The following is a 24,506-nucleotide window of genomic DNA, read 5'->3' as shown; positions in this document are numbered from 1 at the left end:
TATATCTACTTTCAGTTTCATTACTGAGTCGCCACAAAACGTGATGAGTGTTCTTAAAGATTATAAAGCAAGAGGTCTAAAACACAGATGATAACCACAGGACTGTATGTAAAAAATCTAGTTCAATATCTAACCTTTTGGAGGGCGGTAATAAGCTACACAGCGCCTAAAACGGCCTGAATCTTATAAGAAGAAGAAGAAATTATTTATTGCTTGAGTATACTTCAGTGTGAACGTTTCGACGCACCTCGCATACACAATCGATCTTTGAGTAGACAGTATGTAGTATATAGATGTTGAGTATGTAGGAGGGAGGACGTTAGTATGGGTTTCAGAACACAGCCCAGAACTATTTCTAATGGCATTGTCTTCTTCTTCCTGTCTGTCTCTCTATCAGAGATCGCTCAGGTGATCGCCCCCTACAGTGCCACAGGAGCAGAGCAGCTGACGTTAGCGCCAGGACAGCTCATCCTCATCAGAAAAAAGAACCCAGGGGGCTGGTGGGAGGGGGAGCTCCAGGTACACTAGTACAAGTGCAAAATGATCTTTAAAGCAGCTCAGAGTAACATTTAAATATCTTTTAAACAGCCTCATGTTTCCTCTCATAATCATAAATTACCTTTAACAGCAAACGAGACCATCAGTGCAAAGAAAGACGTTTTTATATAGTTTGTATTACTGCATTTGGTCTGGTTGCACAACTAGTCCGATTTTCGGCTCAGGCGTGCATGCTCTATGGTCACATATCCGTATTGGTCGCAGATTTCAGTGTGGCGCAGCCACACGATTTGAGAAGCCTATCCCTCCAGGTGAGGGAAGGGGAGCGGGAGCCATGTTTGAGACAGTTTTTGTCGTCATAATGACGGATAACGGGGCTGCTGAACCATCAAAGAAAAAAAAGAAAATGCAATGAAGAAAAGCTAAAAGGGAGAGATAGGCCGGCGGGAGGGCATTGCCAAGCAAGCAACGTATACACAATTTCACGGGAGCGAACCTAGACTGCAGTGTTTACTCCTAAATGAATGAGCGGTAGCCTACTAAAACAAAGTTTACTTTGCCTCACCAGCATCATCAGATGACCATTATTCATCTGAAATAGTCATTATTTACAACAACATAAACACATTACCTCATCGTGATCCATACTAACTGCCGTCTCTCGTTCATTCGCTTTCTGTGAGGACACGTAATCTTTCAGCTCCGTGAGAGGTGACACTGCATCAACTCATTGCAATCAGGTGTGTGTAGCACTTACTGGCATTAGTTGATGCTGTGTCACTAACCACTCTCACGGAGCCGAAAAGAGTCCGGTGCCCTCACACTTTCAACACACGGACATGCACTATATTGCTTCCTGATCATTTGAATCTCGCACGCCCGGCACAAGCTAGAAAACAGCTTCACGACAGCTTGCGTCGTAAAAATACTACCACTTTTGTCCAAAGGGGCCGCCAACGTGCCATGTTACGCGTAGTGGCTTTAATTATTTTTTTCTAATATCTAATACTTTTTTTTTCCAGTTGTCCCGGTTACGAAACGGATCCCTTGAATGCTTTTGCTTTCTTTTTATTTTATTTATTTTGTCCTGCTGTGTTTTGTGTATTTTGCAGTATGTATTCATTATGCTGCTGTCTGGGTAGGCCACGTCTCCCTTGAAAAAGAGATTTAAAATCTCTATGGGTTTCTCCTGGTTAAATTAAGCTTATAATAATAATAATAATAATAATAATAATAATAATATGTTAAATTTAACTTTGATTGGGATTATTTGTCCATACAAGCATATATTTATCTCTGTACTTCATGTCATATTTACTTCTGGGAATAAAGCGTAAGGTTATGTTTGCTTAATGTGAGCATATACAGACTATGTATGCAATTGATGTCATTAACACAATGTGTTCTGATTGGTTCAGGCCCGGGGGAAAAAGCGCCAGATAGGCTGGTTTCCAGCCAACTATGTGAAGCTGCTCAGTCCCAGCACCAGCAAGACAACGCCCACAGAGCCCACCCCTCCTAAACTGGCCCCTGCCAGCACAGGTATACTCACACAGCTACGATGGATATGTCCACAGGTTGCAGGAACAGCTAAATAAATGTATAGTTAGATTAGATGCACAGGAGAACTGCCTTATTGGAAGTAAAAATATAAAATTAAAAAAGGCACAACAACAAACAATAAAAGATAACATGCAAGGCAGTTAATGTACTTAAATGAGTACACAATGTTTTTTCCATTTTTGAGATAAAAGTTATGGTCATATAGCAAGTCCATTAGTAAGTGATTAAACAGTGTATTTAGTTCAATGTCGTTTAGTCACTTAATTCCTTAAAATGAACACAAATAAATGCCCTATATCAACTCATGTGAATATAAAGATATCTGGACACTAGAGAAGGAAAACATTCTTAATGAGCTCATTATCAAAGAGGACACTGTGTCTGTTTCTGCCACATGTGACTGTAAAGTTCAAATAGTTGACATCCTGTCTGCCATGTCTGTCCCTGGTCCTGCAGCGGTGTGTCAGGTGATCGGCATGTATGACTACATCGCCCAGAACGACGACGAGCTGGCCTTCCAGAAGGGTCAGGTGATCACAGTCATCAACAAGGACGACTGTGATTGGTGGAAAGGGGAGCTCAACGGGAGGGAGGGTCTGTTTCCAAGCAACTACGTCAAACTTACCACGGATACCGACCCGAGCACGCAGTGTGAGTACTCAAAAACACACAAACACACATTTAATCTCACTTGAATCACACAAAAAAACATACTAAAACGTTAATATTAATACACTCTCAATGTGAATACAGAGTAGTACAACTCTCACACACAGTGAAAGACTCTCTCTCTTCCGAACACACACACACACACACACACACACACACACACACACACACACACACACCCCAGAGCCAGGTGTGGAGATGCTGTCCCTCTCTCAGTGTTTGACCCCCGGATTGGTTTCTTTCACCTTTGACACTCCTTTGGGCCTCTTTGATAACCTCCCAGTCATGCAACACCTCTGGGTGGTGTTTGTGTGTGTTTGTGTGGCGTGTGTGTGTGCATGCATGTGTGTGTATTTTTGCGCATATTAGTCGACAAGTGTTTCCCCCTCTTCCTGCATGTGTCCCCTCAGCATGATCCACCATAGAATTAGAGTTTCTAGAGTTGAGCACTGAGACACAAGGCTGATGTTTATCACTAATGAGCCTAAATGTCTATTTGTACAACATGATGAATACAGATAAACATATGAGCTCCTGATGAAAGAAGGCCTGACTGTTAGAAATATCATTATTGTCTTTTATGTTTAAGTTGAATCATACTAAGAGCCAAACTAATCATTAAAAACTATTTATAATGAAAAAATAACAAGGGAAATTGATTTACATGTTTGATGAGTTTAATGCAATGCATGACACTGACACGTAACCATTGAATAAGGAAATACAAAACATGAATCTATTTATTGGGGTCCTGATTTCAGCTATGGCATCATTGGCTAACAAATAAACAAACTCACCGTGATATTAAATGTAGAGCCCTCACAAATAAATACATTTCTTTTTATAAATATTGGCGATGCCTGTAATGCATTGATATTGAAATATAATTAATTTCTTTAATCTAAACTGAATCTACACAATAGTGAATTATTTAATAATTAATCGATCATTATGAAATTTGAAATGCATGTTTTCCTTATTGAAGGTTTAAGATAAACAATTGACATGCAAGTCATTGATCCTAGTAAATTAGGTATTTCAAAATTTGATTGCATTTTTAATTAAATAGAACTTAAAGATTGGCTGGCTATGAAGGCAAATAGCTGTGTAATTTAAAACGTATATTTTATATACATTATATCAAATCAAAATTTGTCACCATGACCAATTTCGTCTGGACAACACTCATGCCTACCTGTTAAATATTAGTGTATGTAGCTTATATGTTAAGTAAGTATAGGTCTACTTGTGACATTTTGTTATATGCAAATGAGTAAATAGCACTTAAATGATTGTATTGTATTGATTGGTTGTATTCAGAGTTTTTTTTTGTGTAAACATTGTTTTTTACTGCAACTGTATCGGTTGATATTTGCTCATCAGGTAAAACAGTATTTAAATATATGCCAGCAAGAAGGAAAACAAAAAATTACAGCTGTGCAATTTGAAAAGTTTTATTACTTATTGTAGCCACAAAAGAACACTGACAGGATACTTTGTCAACTATAAATTGTTTCGTACATATCTGACTAACATGTTATGAAAAGAAAAAAAGGAATAGTTCATTTTAAGTTTTTATTACCAAAAATGTAGTTTATTTCTTTTGTATGTAGATAGAAAAGCAGCTCAGATTTTCCAACAACATCCCAAATTGTATCATAGTATCAGCCCCAAAAATCAACTGGTCTATAGTCTAAATATATACATATACACTCTGTTCATTTATTAATTTAATTAAATAAGTCAGTAAGCACATTAACTGTATGTAGAAGCTCTGCTGTCGGGATGCTCGCTCTAGGTCCTCTATTTCTATGCTAGATTAGACCGCACCTCCACACTCTGTCTTGCTGCACGCTCCACCCACCTAGCACCCGATTGGTTTTTGTTGTTGTTGTTGTTTTGTTTAGTTGTTTTTGTTGATGTTGTTGTTGTCGTCCTCTCTCTAGGATCATATCATTACCCAGAACCCCCCTCTCCTCAAAGCCCTCAAAGAGACCCACTAGGCCACTCAACCAATGGGACAGCAGCAAGAGGTCACATGACCCGGAAATGGCGACTCTCCACCAATAGAAGCCAGAGAGAGAGAGAGAGAGTGACAGACATACAGACAGACTGTAACGTTTAAACGCCCAGTGGTGGCGAGAACTCTGTCAATGCAAGGCTCTGACTGGACTTGGCCAAACTCTGTTTATCTAATGCTCTGGCTCCAAACGGAGGGAGATCAATTAGTCACGACTCCTCTTCCTTTGCCTCTTTTCTTCTTCCCTCCTCCTCCATTATCTCCCTGGTCTTCTTCTCTTTCTGTTCTGTCGGTCGGACGGTGTTGAGAGGAGGAGGAGAGGAATAAAGGAGGAGAAAGAAGGAGAGGAGACGAGACTATTGAGCTCCTTTTCTCTCAGATTGGACTGATGAACATGTTTTTACTGGATCACACACACACACATTTGCAACACCTCCTCACACACAACACACACATCCTAACCTAGCCTCATCGGAGACTTTGCTTGCGTTACACAGCGGTGTCTCATAGTTTCACCTCTGAAAATCTGCTGTGGACTAAACTAACTAAAGGCTCCTAAACTAGTCCACTTACTAAAGGCTCCTGCTCTTTCCTACGTCTAGTAATCACAAACGGTAATTGCTGAGTGGCCAAGGTTTTTCATCTGTGTGTTCGGTTTGTCTTTTATCTTATATTGCGTAGTTTTCAAGAATTATAATATTTTTGTCTGCGATACACATGACATGCCTGAAATTCCTCTCAAATCAAATCTGGCACTTCACTCCATTTCAATATCTCCATTGCAGTGAACCCTTGAATTACAGGCTTTTGTTGACAAAAAAAAACCTTATATTTGCAGACTACACAGTACTAATCTAAACTTTATTATGATTACTTCACGTAGGGAAGAGCAGGAGCCTTTAGTAAAAGTCCACAACAGATTTTCGGAGTTGAAGCTCTGAGACTTGACTGTGTGTAACGCAAACGGAGTTTCTGATGAAGCTAATCTTAGTCTAGCATGGTTACAGTGTATCCGATCCAATAGCGTGGTTCAAGTGGATAGTGGGTCATTTTGTGGCTTTATGGGAGATCCTGTCATTACAATGTATAGCTCAGCTCATTCCCCCGCCCCCTCCCTCCTGTTTTTTTTCATTTAATTATTGTTTCTTTTTTTATTATTGTATTTTTACTTTTTTTAACCTCAGCTCCCATTGGTTCAGCAGCTTCATTCACCCTGTCAGTACAAAGCACTGGCTGTATCCAATCCCCTCACTAACCCCCTCCCCTCCAACAGCTTCACAGAAAGACCCACTATCTACTGGAGGACCAGTCTCCTGTCCTCACCTCATTGTCAAAGACTACGGAAGGGTTTTAGAGCCACGGGAAAGAAACAATATGAGATGAGGAATTTATTTTGCACTATACACACTTTGAGAAAAAAGTCTATAATAGACTTGACAATTCGGGACTGGTGTAAGGTTGGAAAGATGTTGACTGATTCGCACTTCCGGGATGAATAACTCGCTTTCGTCTTAATAATATGCATCGGGTGTGTGTATTACTGTTTTGCTTATGAGTAATTGATACCGACAATCTGTCAATATCTCTCCAACGTTACTGCAGACTTGTACTCTCAAGTTTATTCTCGTCCTTGTATTTAAAAAAAAAAGAAAAAAACTTGCTCCTCTAATGTTTTTTCTGTGCTGTGGCCATACTACTCTTCCCTCAAAGAGCCATCTCTCCTCCTCTTTTGATCCCCATTTTCCTACCTTCTTCAAAAGGTAATGAAGTAATGTAAGGGAGAGGAAATGAGGCATTATTGAGATGCGTTCCACAACAGTTTAAGCATCCCAGATTCACCCCCAGGATGCTGCTCCCTTCTATAGTTTTCCAGTTAGTCTGTCAGTTTCTCCTCCTGTTGGTTTTTTCTGCTAGGAAAGGAGGCAAGGAAGACATAGAAGGGAGCTAACCAAATTACTTTCATAAACAAAACGCAACAGGCACAGAGATTTTGGAGTATGCACGTGACCTTAAACACACACACATTCACATACACACACTCACACGGACGCAGTGAAAATGGTTTTATCCGTAGTTTAACATCCTAAATATGTATTAACTATCCGTTTCATGTTCTGTTGTTGTTTATTTTTGTTTAAATGTTTTGTTGTTTGTCTGTTGCTATGATGATGGGACGCTGTCACACGCTGTTGAGGGTTAGACCAGGACAATGGCACACACACACACACACGTTTGGTACTAAATATGTAGGGGTGAAACGATTTGCCATAGAACAACAACAAAAACTGCTCATAGCTGTTGTCAGATCCTTGAATCATTCCAGCTTAAATAATATTTTGGGAAAAACGCACTTATTCACTTTTCATTCTGAGAGTCAATGGGAAAATTAATTCCACTCTCATGTATGTGGTCATTAGCTTAGCATAGCATGAAACTGGAAGCATTTTAAAATGATTTGATTTTTTTCCGTCCAGAGCTCAAACTGAAGCAGCGCAAAGCCAGCATCCTGTTGGACATTCTTTGTCTCTGCAAAACAAACAACATCCAAAGTCTTTATTAGTGAGCATCAGTAGTTGATTTATTTTTTCCATCTCCCACTCGGTAAGAAAAGCAAGCAAGTTTATTCTCCTTTTTAAAAGTTCCGCTGTTTTTAGTTGTGGCTCAATTTCACCATCAAAAAATTATATTTTTTTAAAGGTAATCTAAGCCTTACCTCCTTGATTTCTCCACACTGTGATGCACCTTTTTTGAAAAGTGTTGTAGTTAATTGTCACCAAACGTCATGCACACACACACACAGAAATGTAAAGTTCTGCTTCCCATCTGCACTGAATACCTACCGTGCACAATCATTTCACCCCTACGGGATATTAAGGAAGGGACAGTGATCTGTGAAATTTCTCGCACTAAAAAAATCTGCACAGAGGCACAGAGCTCATCTTGAGTTAGTGGCTGTATTCTACATCCAGCTATATTATTCTTTCAGCTTACAGCTCAGTTTCCTGTGCCTCTGATCAAACATTTAGCTCAGTTTGTTCCCCACGAAATGTGATTAGCTTCAATAGAAGAACAACAACTCTACAGCGCTGTTCCAAGTCCTAAAACCATTGAATATCACATTTTATATAATATATTACAGATTCACCAGGTCTGTGTTGAGGTAGAGAAACAGACACACAGCCTTGCTTATATATACTGTATATTACCAGTTACCAGGCTGCTGTTTACCCCCGGTGCATCTTTTCCGTTTCCCACATTAACAGAGGCGCCCTTCGGTATTTTCCCATAGCAACAGCCTAGTATTGTAGTGGTTGCCATAACAGATTTGTATTGTTTTTGTTTATCCAGATGACAGTATTGTGATTTATAATGTTTACCCTGAGAAACACAAAAGATGAAACGATTATTGAAACTACGCAACTTTTTTATACAGCAAGCAATAGAGTTGTTACTGTTGTTGGTATTATTGTTATTATGATTATTATTATTATTGTTATTATTATTATTATTATTATTATTAACCTGCTTGGATCCCATTGGCTCCTCAGTGTGTCAGTATTGAAGGGGAAGGTCTCTGATTGGGCGATGAGTCAAAGACCATCGGTTCCTTAAACAAACATAAGGCCGGAGGCCTATATGGGGGTAAATAACCTGCTTGTTTTGAACATACAAAAAGGTTTTTTTAAACAGATAGATCTTATAATATTAAATCTTGTTTTGGAACCGATGGTGGAGACTCCTCGCAGTCAGAGTGAGTATTGTAGGTAAGACCTACCTAGACCAGAGCCACGCCCCACACCCCACACCCGCTGAGTCCATACATACTATCTATGAGTCCATATCACACTTCTTAATAATGCATCCAGGTCTGTCACTGCACGCTAACACTCCCACCTGCAGCCATGTCCGTGTTCCTGTTAGCATTAAGTTGAAATCATTTGGGGACTCGCGCTGCTGCCGGTGGAAGTTGCACATAAAGCTAAACACTTTTAACAAAACATTTTTTTTACCATTTTAAACGGAACACATACTTGGATCACCTCTGCTCTGATGCATGACTCTGGTCTAGTGTGGGTTGTTTAGTAAAACAATGAAATAATTAAATCAAAGCCCTGTATGATCTATACTTACTCTAATGAAATGGTAATGGTTGGTGCTTCTTATTGATATAAATAGCAACTCTGATGAATGAACGAATGGTTTAACAGCCTGGCCAAATGTAACCAGTCTGCACTTGGTGTCCGAGCGTGCATGGATGGATGGATGAGTGAGTGAGTGTGTGAGAAAAATAAAGCATGAATGAGCAATTTTTATGGACACAGGTGGTAAGATGGATACACAAAGGAATGAAAAGGATACTTGAATTAATGAATGAAATGTACAGAATGTTAGCATAGCGTCGTTAGCAAAAATGTCCAGAGGTTTTTATTGAAGCGGTGAATCTGATGGTCCTGATGATTAAACACTCTGAGACAGACTGCAGTTGACTGGCCTCGTTACTCTCTCTCGCGCACACACACACACACAATAGTACAATGGAAGCTTCCTGATGAACTGGCATTTGCAAATACATTTTTTTATGTTATGGGCCTGTTGAGTTTTTCCAAAAAAATTATTACTTTTACAAAATAAGTTATCACCTTGTTATATGTTAAGTTTATTAATAGTGAGTCATTTCACTTGAAGCTGCATTAGTTAGTAAGTTTACATGCAAACACTAAAACATAGACAAGGAAATAGAAAAATTACAATAGAAATGTAATAAAAAAATATTCAAATGTATTTTCTTTAAGGGGGAAGAGTTGTGCAATTTGGCACATGTGAGCAGTAATCAAGATATTCAGACCAAATCAAATGGCTTTTTAATCTAAACGTTGTCGCCTGCAGTGACAAACCCCCAGAGAAAAATAGCAATGACTCTGCAGCTGTTTTCAGCCTGAAAGGCCAAATAAATGAAATGTTAAGAGGCAATAATTTATAAGGGCTGAATAAAGGTCTCCTGTACAGAACCCTGGAGTGGCCATAGAGAGAAAAAACAAAGTTTATTGAGACCATGTTTTACTATGTCACGCAGCACTCAAAATGCCAATGCTTTCACACAAGATAAAGTTTGTTCCCACATTATACTCAAATTGTGTCCACAAAATACAACTCATTAGGTTAATTTTTGTGCTCAAGATAAGTGTACCCTATAGAAAGAGAACCAGCACAACTGACCAGCCTTTCTACTTAAAATCAGTAAGTTAAGTTTATTTTAGCTTGCAAGTCTGCTGGTTCTCTTTTTATAGCTGCTGACACTTATCTTGAGTGTACAACTTAACCAAACGAGTTGTATCTTGCCCACAAATGAATTAAATGTGGGAACAAACTGTCTTGTGCACACAAAGTAGCGTTTCAGATGCTCAATGTAGTAAAATGTGGCTTGAATGTATATTTTTCTCTCTATGGCCACTCCGGGCTCTTTACTAATGTACAAAAGCCGAGAATGACCGTGCCCGAAAATGTATTTAGATTCCGTTATCCGATAACAAAGCTCATTTTCAACTCTTCCCTTATCTCAAGATCACAATTTAACTCATTATCAAAAGAGTATCTAATAGTGTGAGTAAAGTGTGGAAATAAGCTTGGTTTTTGGTGTCTTTGGAATCCAAAACAATTCCTGAGCATGGCAGATATTGGCTTCCATACTTCTGCCCTCCGAGTGGTGAACAGATAAATGCAGCTTTATTTTAGCACAAATAAATCTTCCTTGATTTTAACTTTGTCCCAAAAGGACATATCATCCAGTAAATGTCTTTTAAACATCACTGCAGCAGCATCGAAGTATATATTTGTTCTTCTTTTGTACTCTGCAACACAAGTCATACATGTCTTCATAACCTACTTTGCAGTTGCATTCTTACCTCCTGACACATAAGGATGCTTCCTTATTTAGGTTAATGTTAAAGAAAATAAAATGAACCAATGACATTTCTCTTAAATCTCTCACTTACACAAACAACATCTTGCGCACATATTCTCGAGATCTGAAGTAGCCCTACAAAAGTTTCAACAGACAAACTTTTGACTCACACAACCCTCCAAAGTGTGACACGGTTTAGTCCCCCCAGGTTTGTTGACCTCAGGTATGTATTATGCTAGTAATGTATTAATACAGGTTCTAGTGTGTGTGTGTGTGTGTGTGTCAGGATGTTTAATTGACAGCTATGTGTGTGGCGTTTATACCTCAGGGTGCGCTGACCTTCATCTACTGGACATGTTGAGCCCCATGGAGAGGAAGAGGCAGGGATACATCCACGAGCTAATTGTCACTGAAGAGAACTACGTCAATGACCTGCAACTCGTCACAGAGGTAGACGTAATAGTGGCTTCATACACACATTACACATGCACACACACACACACACACACACACACACACACATATACACACAGTATTTAGCACTTAGGAGGTCTGAAAAGGAAATGTGTTTCCCTTTAAATACACTTTGTCAATTTGCAAATTCTTGTGTGTTTAGGTCTTCCACAAACCTCTGTTGGAGTGCGAGCTGCTGACAGAGAAGGAGGTGGCGATGATCTTTGTGAACTGGAAGGAGCTCATCATGTGCAACATCAAACTGCTCAAGTAAAGACAAAAAACACACACACATGTCAGCATTGAATACACTAATGCACACACAGGCAAACAGCGGATTTAGTTTTGTCATTACCACAATACATTTGCATCTGATACACAGTTAAAAGCATAAACCATCATTGGCTCTTATTTAAAATTGTAAAGATAACATTGGCAAAGTTCAGCTGCTTAAAATAAATGCTTATTGCTGGAAATATACCAGTGAACTTTTTTTTTTATTCCCATAAAAGTCACCAAGATTTTGTTGTAACATTTGAAATTAACTTATTTGGATGTAAACACTGCTCATATCACCATGTTTCACTTCTCTGACACACCCAAAGTTACCCATAGTGCACCTTTAAATATCCACACAGAGTCCAGAGTTTACCTTGTTATGACACAGCTGACCAACTTCTCCCCTCCATCAGGGCTCTGAGAGTGAGGAAGAAGATGTCAGGCGATCGGATGCCGGTGAAGATGATTGGTGACATCCTGACCAACCAGCTGCCTCACATGCAGCCCTATATCAGGTTCTGTCTGTCGTCTTTTTAACCCCACCTTTAACAAGTCTTTTTCTTTCTTTCTTTACCCAGCACCACAGGTTATTTTTTTGTTTTTAATGTTTTATATTTCCATTTTGTGGTTTCATTTTGTGTGTACAGATTCTGTTCGTGTCAGCTTAACGGAGCCACGCTGATTCAGCAGAAAACGGACGACAACCCTGAGATCAAAGACTTCCTAAAGGTATCAAATACAAAGCTTTATAATGGGACAGTAACACATTTATTGATCAAACACCCAGCGCTGTAACACTGAAAGATATTTCAAACATTATTTGACTTTGACTTTAGGCTGTATAGGGATAGGGTTAACTCTAGTCCAGCTTTTTGTATACTTCTCATGCAGGCTAATACTTCCCATTGACTACCAGTATTTGTGATTAGCTAATTAGCGAAGAGCGACCTTGGCTCTTGTGTCCTCCAATAATTCACGCACAGCTCAAGGAATGGTTTATGTCGCCTTTTCTTGAACCCAAGAGTGAATCAACAAGCTCAAAATAAAAAACTTTGAACTATTCCTTTAAAGGTGCTACGAGGAACGTTTTAATATTTTTGAAACAGTCAAATTTTTCCTATGAAGATCATGAATTGCACGTAACAGCAAACAAGACCATCAGTGCAAAGAATGCTTTTAGTTTATTTATGTAGTTTTTTCTTAATGCCTTTGTCATGGGTACGCTCACCCGGAAACAACAGCTGGCGTATTAAAAACACTACCGCTTTTGTCCAAAGGGGGTGCAAGAATTAACACACTCTGAAAGTTCCTCGGAGCACCTTTAACTAGCAGTAACATTATGAAGGCGAAATCTGATCAGCCGTTTTTCTGATGTTGTCTGTCTATTTTTTTAGAGGTTAGCCATGGATCCCGGGTGTAAGGGGATGCCTCTGTCTAGCTTCCTGCTCAAACCCATGCAGAGAGTCACACGCTACCCGCTCATCATCAAGAATGTACGTATGACTTACATCATATCAAACTCACGATCGGGGGGGGGGGGGGGGGCATTTTAAATAACTTCAACATTCAAACCCTAGGGTGTTCTTTTCGATTCTGTTTCCATGAATTTTTTTTCTGACCGTTCGTTTATTGATTATAGATCATTGAAAATACTCCAGAGTCACATCCAGATAACAGCCATCTGAAAGCTGCTCTGGAGAAAGCAGAGGAGCTGTGCTCTCAGGTGAACACACACACACACACACACACACACTAATGTCCTTTTTGGGCACTTAACAAAAACATACATGTGTTTTCAGGTGAATGAGGGCGTCAGAGAGAAGGAAAACTCAGATCGTCTGGAGTGGATTCAGGCTCACGTCCAGTGTGAAGGCCTGTCTGAGGTAAGCACACACACTCACACACACACACTCACACTTACACATAACATAAAAAGCTAAGTATGGAAATACTTCACATTTACATCTAAAGTATGTTTAATTGACAAGCTGGGTTGGGTGGGTAAATCTGCTCTAATCCTTACTTCCCAGTTTATTAGAGCAACCGCAACAACATTAGTAATCTTTTTTACATTAATTTATCATATTTGTAATGCTGTTACTAACTTGTGATTGTTATGTATTATCATGTTTGACATTGTGCTCTCTAAAATATCGATCTTTGTCCTTCAGCAACTGGTGTTTAACTCCGTCACCAACTGTCTGGGTCCCAGGAAGTTCCTCCACAGCGGGAAGTTGTTCAAAGCCAAGAGCAGCAAGGAGCTCTACGGCTTCCTGTTCAACGACTTCCTTTTGCTGACTCAGGTGAGTTTCAGTATTCAGTATCAGTATTACACTAATAATAACCATAGGCTTCATAGTGGGGGGAACTGACTACCCAGGACCCTAACTCAATTATTTCAAAAGAAAGGTAAAAAAACGCAAACATAATTTAACCCTATAGTTTAGTTAGTTCAGGTTACAATAGGTTAATGAAGGAGGATTGATAGGTGGGGTAAATTCAAGCTGTGCAGCCCTAACCCCATATAACTAAATGATTATTATTACTTTTTAACATGAACACACTACAGATTCATGTGAACAGATGTAGGCTCTATTATTTGTCACACAAAATACAAAAAATGTGGGAGCAATGGGGCCCACAGAGACTAGTTATGCATGGGCCCCAGAGTTTATTGCTAAGTCCCTGATAATGTCATATGATAATAAATCACTGATGGGGTCTATTTTTTGCAAAACAAGTTATTTTTCTTTTGATTAATCAAGTACACACTGCTTATAATACATCTGAAATCAAAAGTAAAACGTTTAAATGCAGCCCTTCAATTTGTTATTGAGTGTTTGTAGATTGTTATGAATAGTAAGAAATCAGAATACTTATTCCAGCGCTGGTTGATTGTGTGTGTTTCCTTTGCACTGTCCAAGGTTCACTTTGTGCGTTTAAACCATAGATAGTATATAAAAGGTTTAAACCTTTCCTCTTTGTCTGTCTCCCAGGTGACCAAACCTCTGGGCTTTTCAGGATCAGACAAAGTCTTCTCCTCCAAAACACACCTGCAGTATCGCATGTACAAAACGGTGAGAACACACACACACCTACACACGCGCACACACACACACACACACACACACACACACACACACACACACACACACACGTTACAGTATAAGTGTACCTCCCTCTCAAGCACCCGTAAAGAAAGAGGTTTCCTTCTTCTGTTTTTATTGAAGACTTAAATTCCACCGTGAAAACATGCGACTTTTTAATTAATATCAATGAGTCATCAATAAAACTTTATTTTTGCTCATGCGAAAGCACAACGAGGCTTCCATGTGAAACTAGTAAAGTTGTATAAAACCAGTGTGTACCTTAAATTACAGTTTAAATTATGAAATTACCAATATAAATTAAATTAATTCCCATTATGCTTGTCTTTATCTGTAATTATATTTCTAATAATGACTAATAATGAGCATGTTTTTTCTTAATCTTTCTCATTCATTAAACATAGCATTATATTGCTTGACAGTAAATGTCTCTTTTACCTGTCAAAGTTTGCATCCATTACTTTAGAATTGCAATGCCAATATTTAATTAGAAAAAGATTGTTGTCAAATTTGCTAATTAGGTTTAACCAAATATTTTTTTGTTAGACTTGGCTTTGGGAAACCCGCAGATATTGTAGCTTGGTGCCGACTGCGTTTGCAGGGAAACTCATTTTGAGCAGACCTACAGTGAATGTATCTTAGCACCCTGCATGACTCACACTAACTATCTCTCTGCTCTCTTTGCAGCCAATCTTCCTCAATGAAGTTTTGGTGAAGCTGCCGACGGACCCGTCAGGAGACGAACCCCTGTTCCACATCTCTCACATAGACAGAGTTTACACACTCAGAGCTGAGAGCATCAATGAAAGGTAATGAAAAACCAATGTAGGAGAACTCTGCAGACCCTTTACTCAAGTCAAGTTAAGGTATTATCAGCGAAATGTCATCATGTTGCAGCGAACATTCCTGTCATGTTTCTGGATGAAAAGTCCTGCTGCAGTAATCTGTATTTCACATTTTCCAGCTGATCCCTGAGAGTTTTAAATAGATTATTTAGCTCAGTATGATATTGAGCTATATTGTGGAGTTACAGTGTACAGGGACGCTATGCCATATTGTAATCTGTGGAGTAACTAAAACTGTCATACAAATGGCATAAAAAGTTAAATATTTGCCTCTGTAGGGGAGCGAAAGTATAAAGTTAAAAAAATAAATAAGAAAATACTCAAACAAGTAACTAAAATGTATAATTAAGGGCATTAAAGCTGGGGTGGAGGATTTGGGGAGGGATAGAGATTCAAATCCAAATACCTTAACCGCTCGACTTGTTCTCTTTGGTCCCTCCCCCATGGTCCCTACCTGACACGCTCTACACCAACAAAGTTGTGCCAAAGTGAATGGACAGTCCCAACAGCCAATAAGAACAGAGAATCTAAGCCTTGCTCTGATTGGTCAAAGTGTACAGCTCATGTTAACTTTGACCAATCAGAAATCATATACCCTGGGGGCGCCCTTAGCTCAGTTGGTAGGGCGTCCCCCCCTGGGCCGGGCCCAGCAGCAGACCCAGGTTCGATTCCCGCCCGCGGTCGTTCTCTGCATGTCACTCCCCTCTCTGCCCCATTTCACCTCTGTCTCTTCAAACTATCAATAAAAGCATGAAAAAATGCCAAAAAATATATTTAAAAAAAAAATCATATACCCCAGCTTTAATTGAGAAAATGTATCGAGTTACATTTTACCACATCAATGAGTTTTATACAACATTTCTATATCTTAGTTTTGTCGTTTTTGGACACCAATGCTGAATCAGTTTAATTGCTGGTGAATGTTTTTCCTCTGGGCTCAGTGTGTACTTAGTGTGCTTTTTTATGTGTGTGTGTGTGTGTGTGTGTGTGTGTGTGTCTGTGTTTGTGCAGGACGGCGTGGGTTCACAAAATTAAGGCAGCTTCCGAACTCTTCATTGAGACGGAGAAGAAGAAGAGAGAGAAAGCATATCTTGGTACCTCTAACTGTTCTTTCCTCCATCCTGAACATTTAAACAGTCAAACTGATCTACCACGATCACAGCTTGGTTGACAATAACACGAGCGGTTTCAACTGTGTTTCAGTGCGTTCTCAGAGGGCTACGGGGATAGGCAGACTGATGGTCAACATCGTGGAGGGAATCGAGCTCAAACCCTGTCGCTCCCATGGTATGAACACAATCCTTTTAAATGAAGTTTGAAATAGAGAGAAAGGACCACACTTTGAATTTCATTCATTTGATTATGAACTGTCAATATCTTCACTTAAAAAATCACCAGCATCACAGTCTTATTTACTTCAAATGTTTTATACTGTATAGCTACCGTTTTTGCTTTGGTATATGGTGCATAATAATAAACATACTGAGAGAAAATAATATTTAATTAAAGTACTGCAAAAGTAAAAAATTATTCATATACAATTTAAAAATGTACGATAAAGAATCTAAAATTTTTTTTAAAACATGTAAAATATCGAAAAAGAGCTGTACAAGGATGTGTGGTGCAGTTTTAGGGATTGTTTTTTTCCTCCTAAAAAATATGTTTATTTACCTTAAAGTGTCTAATTTAAAAACCAGCATCGACAAACAGTTGGTTATCCATCTGTGAATAACCAACCAGTGGGTATACAAACAGTGTCGTCCTCAGGAGATACAATTCCTGTTTGTCTTTGTTTGTTTCCAGGTAAAAGTAACCCATACTGTGAAGTCACCATGGGTTCACAGTGCCATATCACAAAAACACTACAGGTAGGACTGTGGTCTTTTATCTACATAGTTGCATTAATGATGATCAATTAATATTGATATCAATATTATTGACTTTGAATGTACTTTTTAATTTTTTTTTAGCTTTTATTGTGTTTTGTAAGGTGTCCTTGGGCGTTGACGTTTCCAAGGGTTTATAATTGTTCTCTTATTTTTTCTTTAATTTCCTTAGACTTATAAGTGAAAATATAGTGTAAAGATTCAATGGGAATCCTCCGAACGTTTCAGTCGCAGCTGCTGTCCGTATATTTAAGCCATTTGTCACAATTTTATTTTAGACGGTGAGACTGTTAAAAGCCTACTGTGAACAGAGGATGCTCTAAGTCATTATGAAAAGCCTGTTTTATAAATTATAAAGTAATGTTACACGTTGCGGTATTGATCCAAGTATGTTGCCTTTTTGATGAACTAATGATGCACGCTGATAAATTATTTAGTCAGAATAAAAAGATCTATAGAAATAACTAGGCTATTAAAATTCTATTTCTGTTTTCTCTGTGTAGGACACGTTGAATCCCAAGTGGAACTCCAATTGTCAGTTTTTTATAAAGGACCTTGAACAGGACGTCCTCTGTGTCACTGTGTTTGAACGAGACCAGTTCTCACCTGACGGTAAGTAAACACGCACATGATTATTAACGTGTCTTCAGATCACCTGGTCTGCAGTAAGAGATGAATGGCTTCATTTGATCTTTTCATCTCATTCTTTGACTTTCTCCCCCACTCCTCCTCCAGACTTCCTGGGTAGGACAGAGATCCGGTTGGCTGAAATAAAGAAGGACCAGGGCTCTAAAGGACCAATCACGAAGCGGTTGCTGCTCCACGAGGTTCCCACAGGAGAGATCGTCGTCAGGCTGGACCTACAGCTGTTTGAAGAACCGTAAACACCTGGACTGTACCGTACCGTACTGGACTTGACTGGATCTGAAAAGAAACCAAGATAATTGATTTGGACCTGACAGTTGGGCTGGATTAGGCTGGACTGGTCTTGATTGGGGTCCCCGGAGATCCTAAAAATAAACTAGGGGAAGGAACAACCATCGAAGCAAAATGTAAACTTATTTCTCCAAAAACATAATTAGTGATGTATCAATTATTATCATCTGAGAATGAAAAAAAACAAACGATTATGAAGAGCTTCAGACCTCTATTGACCCCATAGATAGTATGTAAAATGGATGTATGTAATGGACCTCAGTTATTCCTACTGCATCCAATTCTCCTGGCTTATGCTCGTCGCAATCTTGTCATATTTTACTCCTCACTCCCTTTGACAAAAAAGGGCATCGATGTGACGTCGGGGGGAGGGAGATACACCCATCTAGCTGATGTATACCTCCTAGGCGAAGTGAGGGACAATGGGCGGATAGCTGTCACTCAAGAGATCGCGCCCCTAATTATTCATACATTTTAACTAGGGCTGTCAAAATTATCGCGTTAACGCAGGGTGATTCATTTCTGGAATTAACGCGTACATTTTTTTAATCGCAATTAACGCATGTGCAGAATGATCCGCCCGTGCATCCCACCGGCTCTGTACTACAGTCACTCTACGTTATGGCTGACCCAGGATCAGTAGCTGCGCGCAGCCAAACATAGCAGCATGTTAGCCCTTGCCGTGTTGTATTCAAGAATGCACAACCTATAGATTCACAAAATAAATGCCATTATATAGCCTATATTTGCCCTATGACATAGTAAAGAGACAGACCAATTGAATTATGGTGTGGTAGGTATTTTAGTTTGATTTAAATTTATTTTCAGTATTAAAACCATAATTTTGATTTTTAATTAATGAAAATACAAATTTTAAATGTACATATCCACCTTCTGTCCTTTATCTTTCCGATCATATACAGAGAAAATTCGAATTTTTCGTGCATATTTCGAATGGTAAAATTAATCGTGATTAATCCACAGAATCCTGTGATTAATCTGATTAAAAATTTTAATCGTTTGACAGCCCTAATTTTAACCTTCAAAAGAATAAAAACTAGCCTGCTAGAAAAAAATTCACCCCCCTCAGTGTTGTCATAGAGATATGACCTGAACATACAGACTAGAATGGTTTTGTGGACCAGCCCGTAAATAGGTTTAATAAGACTGTGAAAACGGCCTGTTTAACAAGTGAGTCAACGAAAACTTGCTCACTTTTGGTTCCACCTTGATTGACCCCAACAAACTCCACTATAGTCTATCATACAATATAAACTGGATCCTGCATTGCATTTACATTTATATTTATGTATTTGCATAGCATATTTTTTAACACTGTTACAAAGTCATGCTTCATATCAGTTGTCTAGGATTAATATACAATCTATAGCCAAAATTATTCAGGTTCTGTTAAAAAAAGGTAAGCTATATTTGAGCCAAAGTCCAGTCCAGTCTACTCTGTCCCTCTTCTGTATGCTGTATGGTCCATTTTAGTCCAATCTGGTTTAGTTTTATCCCAGACCAATTCCTTGTCTTGGAGATCAGCTGGGTCTTTACTGTTTTCACAGACACGCTAGTGACAATCCCAGCTCTCCTTCAACCAGAACCCTGTGCGTGTTTGTGTGTGTGTGTGTGCGCGTGTGTGTGTGTGTGTGTGTGTGTGTGTGTGTGTGTGTGTCAAACTTACATAGGTCTTACAACACTCTCTCTCTCTCTGAATCTTAAAATGAGCTCTTTAGTCTTTCAGCTTCGAGGTACTGCATGTAAAGGGACTTTGCCATTTTAATCTTTTTTTGTTTGTTTCGAACTTTACTGGACACTTGCCACATCATCTCAGAAATTGCTAAATATGTACAGGGTTAATGAGAAAATGCTCACGATGCTAATAAACTCCAACTATAGAAAGATTTTACCCCCCCATTTATGGCAAGTGTCCAGTGTAAAAAAAACTACAGATATGAGGGCAAGATGTCCCTTTTACAGGCATTGATTATAATAAAGCTGATATGGCTGAATCAGAGGGACCCATAAGGAACAGGTATGACGTTTAATTGAAATCGAGGTTTACTGTAAAATAAGGATGTCTTAATTTGTCTTTTTTTATGTTGGATGAACATGGGGGTTGTAGTTTTAGGGTGATTTTTGACACACATCTTAACCTCTCTTGGTATGTTGCTGCCGTTTGGAGCTGTTGCAGTGGCCGTCGCTAAGCAGGGGAGGAAAACCCTGAATGAATCAGGGAAGCCCACAGCTGGAAAGTCCCCCTCTCACCCCTGGGAAACTTGCTAGGTACTACATGCGTACATGTGTTTTAAAGGAACAAGGTGTAGAAATTAATTTACTGTGCGTTGGCACTCCCAGCACTTTGAAAACACACACACTGTTGCTGATATTAGAGCTGAGCAGGACGCAACCTTACTGGTGTCGCACAGTGGCTATTTTGAACAGTCAGGGTAGGAAACTTGGTGATGAATAAAAACATATTCTTTATTTTCCCCTGAAAAAACTGGGCACTTTTATCCCTTTCAAGCCTAACATATCAATTGAGAAAATTTAAGTGTAATTGGAACTTTTGACAAAATAGGCTAGTAATTAGTAGTAACAAAATAAATTTGTTGGCAATATATTATCACAACGTATATATTAGGGACTTGAACATTGTTCTTTTTATTTCCCCTCGTTGTAGGCATGATGCAGATTGCTTTATGATATGCAATACAGAGATAATGTAAAGCTAATCTTCACTGAGCAGTACAGTACAGTTTGTTTTGGTACAGTACAATTTGATAAGGAATGGTATCATTAGATCTGGCTTGCGTTTGATAATGGACCTATTGGTTTCCACTATGCAAGTACCTTTACTTGGTAGGTGGGGTATATGCCTGATTGCAATACTGCGGCCAGAGCTGTTGAACCTTGTGTGATCTTTTGAAAAGAAGAAATAAAATATCATCAGTCTCGTCCTTTTAAAGCGATGTTTTGCATAGGCCTACATAAAGGTTCAGATTGACATTAAAGCCATTTTCAACTCTAATGTCATCTTAAAGTTAGCTATAGCCTGTTTAAGTCTGGACTGCAGCTCACTATAGGTCCCAATAGTGAAGTAATTCCTTTTGTTAGTTTCTTATTTATTTCATATTTTCTTTCATACAACTGCTCACATTTGGTCGTCGTGTGAGCTTATTCATTAGAAGGTGCCAAATTAAAGCCTGTAGTTGTGACACAGTTTTTAAAACAGTAGAGGTGAACAGCTGTTTTCTTCAAATATAAGATAACATTTTTATTTTGGAGCATATCATTCACTCTATTCCCTTTGTTGGAAAAACACAGACTCAGGAGTTACTTTAAAGGCAGCATTTATCTTCTTTCACAAACCTGAGTATTCAAAATGGCCACTGCATTAGCAAGTTTGCTTAGCAGTTGTAAATATGTTAGTTAGCTAGCCACTTGGCAAGTCAGTAAATGTCTTTTAGTAATTTTAATTTAACGCCACAGTTATTGAATTATCCACAAGACAACCAATAGTTACCTTAGCGACCAGCCACTGTCCAATCAGAAGTCAGCAAGGCTCAGCCAGTTTCAGCAGTGAATGAATGTTTGTGTTTCTTCCAGACTGAGGCTAATAATGATGATGATGATGATGATGATGATGATGATGATAACGAATGAAGAAGAATTTGTCTGACTTCCTGGTACTGTTCTCCAGTACCCGCCTCCTCCTAGTCTCCACACTGTACTGAAACTAATCCATTCCAGTTTGAACCTGTTCTTACTGTCTACCTTCAAGGTTGTGTATAATACTACTGCTATCTGAGAGTTAATATATGAGCGCTAATGGGGGCTATAGAGACAGCCTGCTGTTAATTATCACTGTAGAAGATGATGTACGTTGTTGTAATTCAATGTTCAGAAATAAACTTCAGTTGGACCAAGACTGCAGTGTCTTTATCGTTAGTTTATTCGGCAAAACGTTTGGTTTGAGCCAAATGCTCACACAGAAAATACAGCATACCTCAATGGGTATTACCATCAAAATAAACGTTGTGTTGTCGCGAGATGATTAAATTAATATCACAGAAAACAAAATCCATTTCTTTTACTTTGTTGTGCTTCAAGATTTTACGTTTCTTAAAAAAATCCTGGACACGTTAAACACATTAAAACAAAAAAGACGTAAGTGAAAACATGGTTCCAGGAATTGTCTTTCCTGTGAAAAACAGCAGGTGGCAGTGTATCCCCAGAAAGAGCTGGGTTTGGGTATTCTAGTGAAGATGACAGTGACATTTTAACTACAGTTTTTTGGGACTGTGTGAATATCTTCAAGAGTTGAAGGGAGAAAGTTTGTGAAAGAGTTTCTCTGTTATGTTCCTGCAGTGCTGACAGTAACATACTAGTCCAGCCTCTGATCCACCTGCAGGAGCAAATGGAGGAGATGGGGACGAAACAGAAGCCACAATAACTCTTGTAATTGTGATGGTCTGCAAGGGGTCATGAAATTGAAGTATACGCCAGAATCAAAGAATCCATTTGAGAAAGAAGCTGAAGTACTTGCAAAAGAAAATAAAAAGATGGAAGTAGCGACCACAACAGAAGATGAAATTGTAACACCAAATTCTATCTTTGAAGCCACCGACGCTGCGCAACATCCATTATTTCAGTGTTTGGTTTGAGGGAGCCAACTGACACTTTAATTGCTGACCATAAACTGGGGCAACAGGAGAAAAAAAGCTGAATTTCATGTTGAAGATATGAGGATGCATGGCAATAGGTAGAGGATGGGGTGATGCCTGAAGAGTCGACTGGTGCTCTGACGATCCAGTGTCTGTCTCTGACTGAAGGTGACACTGATGGAAGAGAAATCGTTATTTGCCTAACAGGGGCAACAGAAGGCCAGATTGTTTAAGAGGTTGTAAGAGTGAATCTTTTGGATGGAAAGTTTGGACTGGTGGTCAAGAGACATTAGGACAAGATGGTGGAGGATACAGCTCTGACTTCAGAGTCACTCTTGAGTCTCAGTTTAGAGATAACATTATAGCTTATAGCATAGACTGGAAGGACTGGAAGCATGAGGGACATTTTGTAAATTCATGGATTGGATCATATCATGGATGATATCAAATAGGATTGGTGTTCTTATTAAAAGTCAAGCCAGAGTGTGCCGAAGAAGCCCATCATGTCTGATTGATTGGGTTACTTTGGATCGGTTTAGCTAAGGAATCGGATTGATGAATTCATTCTTGAATTAGTACTGTACTGTATTATTTCAGTAAGGATGCGGCGATGCGCCAAACCTCTCAATGACATATTGCTCCATCTACCTTGGCAATGCATTGCAGCTAATAATCCAATTGTTTATGGAGATTATAAATTGTACTATTTTTACATCAGGAACATGATGTTTCAGCTCTACTTATAGGCATTTGCACTGATGTAGACTCTTTCAAATTAAATCAGTCATATAAAATATAACTTAATATATTCCCAAATATAGGCTTACAGTAATACTTGTGGTGTTTTCTCTTTAGAGCCTTAAATGGACCATGCCACCAAATGATCCATGAGTCATGCCTCCTACTATTTGCATGTCCTTATCCTCTTTGCCTTTTGCCTTGTCCTCCATTAGCCTACCTCCTCCTCATTTTTATCAGACAGAGTTAGAGGAGGAGGAATGAGCATGGAAATAAGGGATCATGTATCCCTGGCTTTGTAAGCACTGTGTTATATTCTGATGTTCAGTATACGTGAAATCAAAAAAGAAAGCATAACACACAGCAGTCGATCTGAATGAACGGCAGGTGGCGATGTCAGGTCAACCACTTCCAATTTAGCTCCATTTATCTCTGTCTACCTCTGTCTGCTTCTGTGTCTCAGCACTCTCTCCCTCCTTCTCTCGCTTACCTGCATCTGCAGGCTATATTTGTCCAGTACATGCACATTGTCTCTCTCCATCACTGCCGGCTGTGCTGTGTGCAGTGACAGAGTCAGTCTTTGCCGAGTCAAATCCCACCCTCAGTCACGACTCTGTGATGAGAGATGATGTGAGTCACAACCAGACACACAAATGCACACATGGGGGGATAAAACTGTGCGACATGCCAAACTACATCCTGAAAAATAAAATAAAATAGGCTATTCTTTTGTATTATTTTTGGTTTAATTTAATCTGCCAGGGGAAAATACACATGAGTAGACTTAATACAATAATGTAAACCATTTTCTAATAATAAAGGACATCACACCAAAATTGTATGGCTACATACACAATCCCAGAAAACATGGAGGGCAGTTACAGGATGATAGTAGGCTACAAATGAAGCAAGCAATATCAATGTAACTGTTAAGCTAATT

At 39.0% G+C, this 24,506-nt stretch overlaps 1 protein-coding gene across 1 annotated transcript in view; it reads left to right on the top strand.

Annotated features, from left to right (window-relative positions):
• Positions 1-18,106, top strand: part of itsn1 (intersectin 1 (SH3 domain protein)) — a gene marked incomplete at its 3' end in the record, with an annotated part of 53,379 nt that extends 35,273 nt beyond the window's left edge. Inside the window, exons 30-47 of the mRNA XM_080037195.1 lie at positions 398-519; positions 1,917-2,040; positions 2,518-2,712; positions 10,981-11,102; positions 11,269-11,375; positions 11,798-11,899; positions 12,032-12,113; positions 12,779-12,877; positions 13,024-13,107; positions 13,184-13,267; positions 13,556-13,687; positions 14,381-14,461; positions 15,179-15,300; positions 16,348-16,430; positions 16,540-16,623; positions 17,140-17,204; positions 17,726-17,834; positions 17,958-18,106. Coding sequence (XP_079893321.1) covers positions 398-519; positions 1,917-2,040; positions 2,518-2,712; positions 10,981-11,102; positions 11,269-11,375; positions 11,798-11,899; positions 12,032-12,113; positions 12,779-12,877; positions 13,024-13,107; positions 13,184-13,267; positions 13,556-13,687; positions 14,381-14,461; positions 15,179-15,300; positions 16,348-16,430; positions 16,540-16,623; positions 17,140-17,204; positions 17,726-17,834; positions 17,958-18,106 — 1,946 coding nt within the window. The remainder of the gene's footprint in view (positions 1-397; positions 520-1,916; positions 2,041-2,517; positions 2,713-10,980; positions 11,103-11,268; positions 11,376-11,797; positions 11,900-12,031; positions 12,114-12,778; positions 12,878-13,023; positions 13,108-13,183; positions 13,268-13,555; positions 13,688-14,380; positions 14,462-15,178; positions 15,301-16,347; positions 16,431-16,539; positions 16,624-17,139; positions 17,205-17,725; positions 17,835-17,957) is intronic.
• Between the last annotated feature and the right edge of the window lie 6,400 nt (positions 18,107-24,506).

This window comes from Ammodytes marinus, assembly GCF_949987685.1.
Source record: "Ammodytes marinus genome assembly, chromosome: 11".
Lineage (NCBI taxonomy): Eukaryota > Metazoa > Chordata > Actinopteri > Uranoscopiformes > Ammodytidae > Ammodytes > Ammodytes marinus.
Note: the sequence above shows the minus strand (reverse complement) of the source record. Positions and strands in the feature narration are given on the sequence as shown.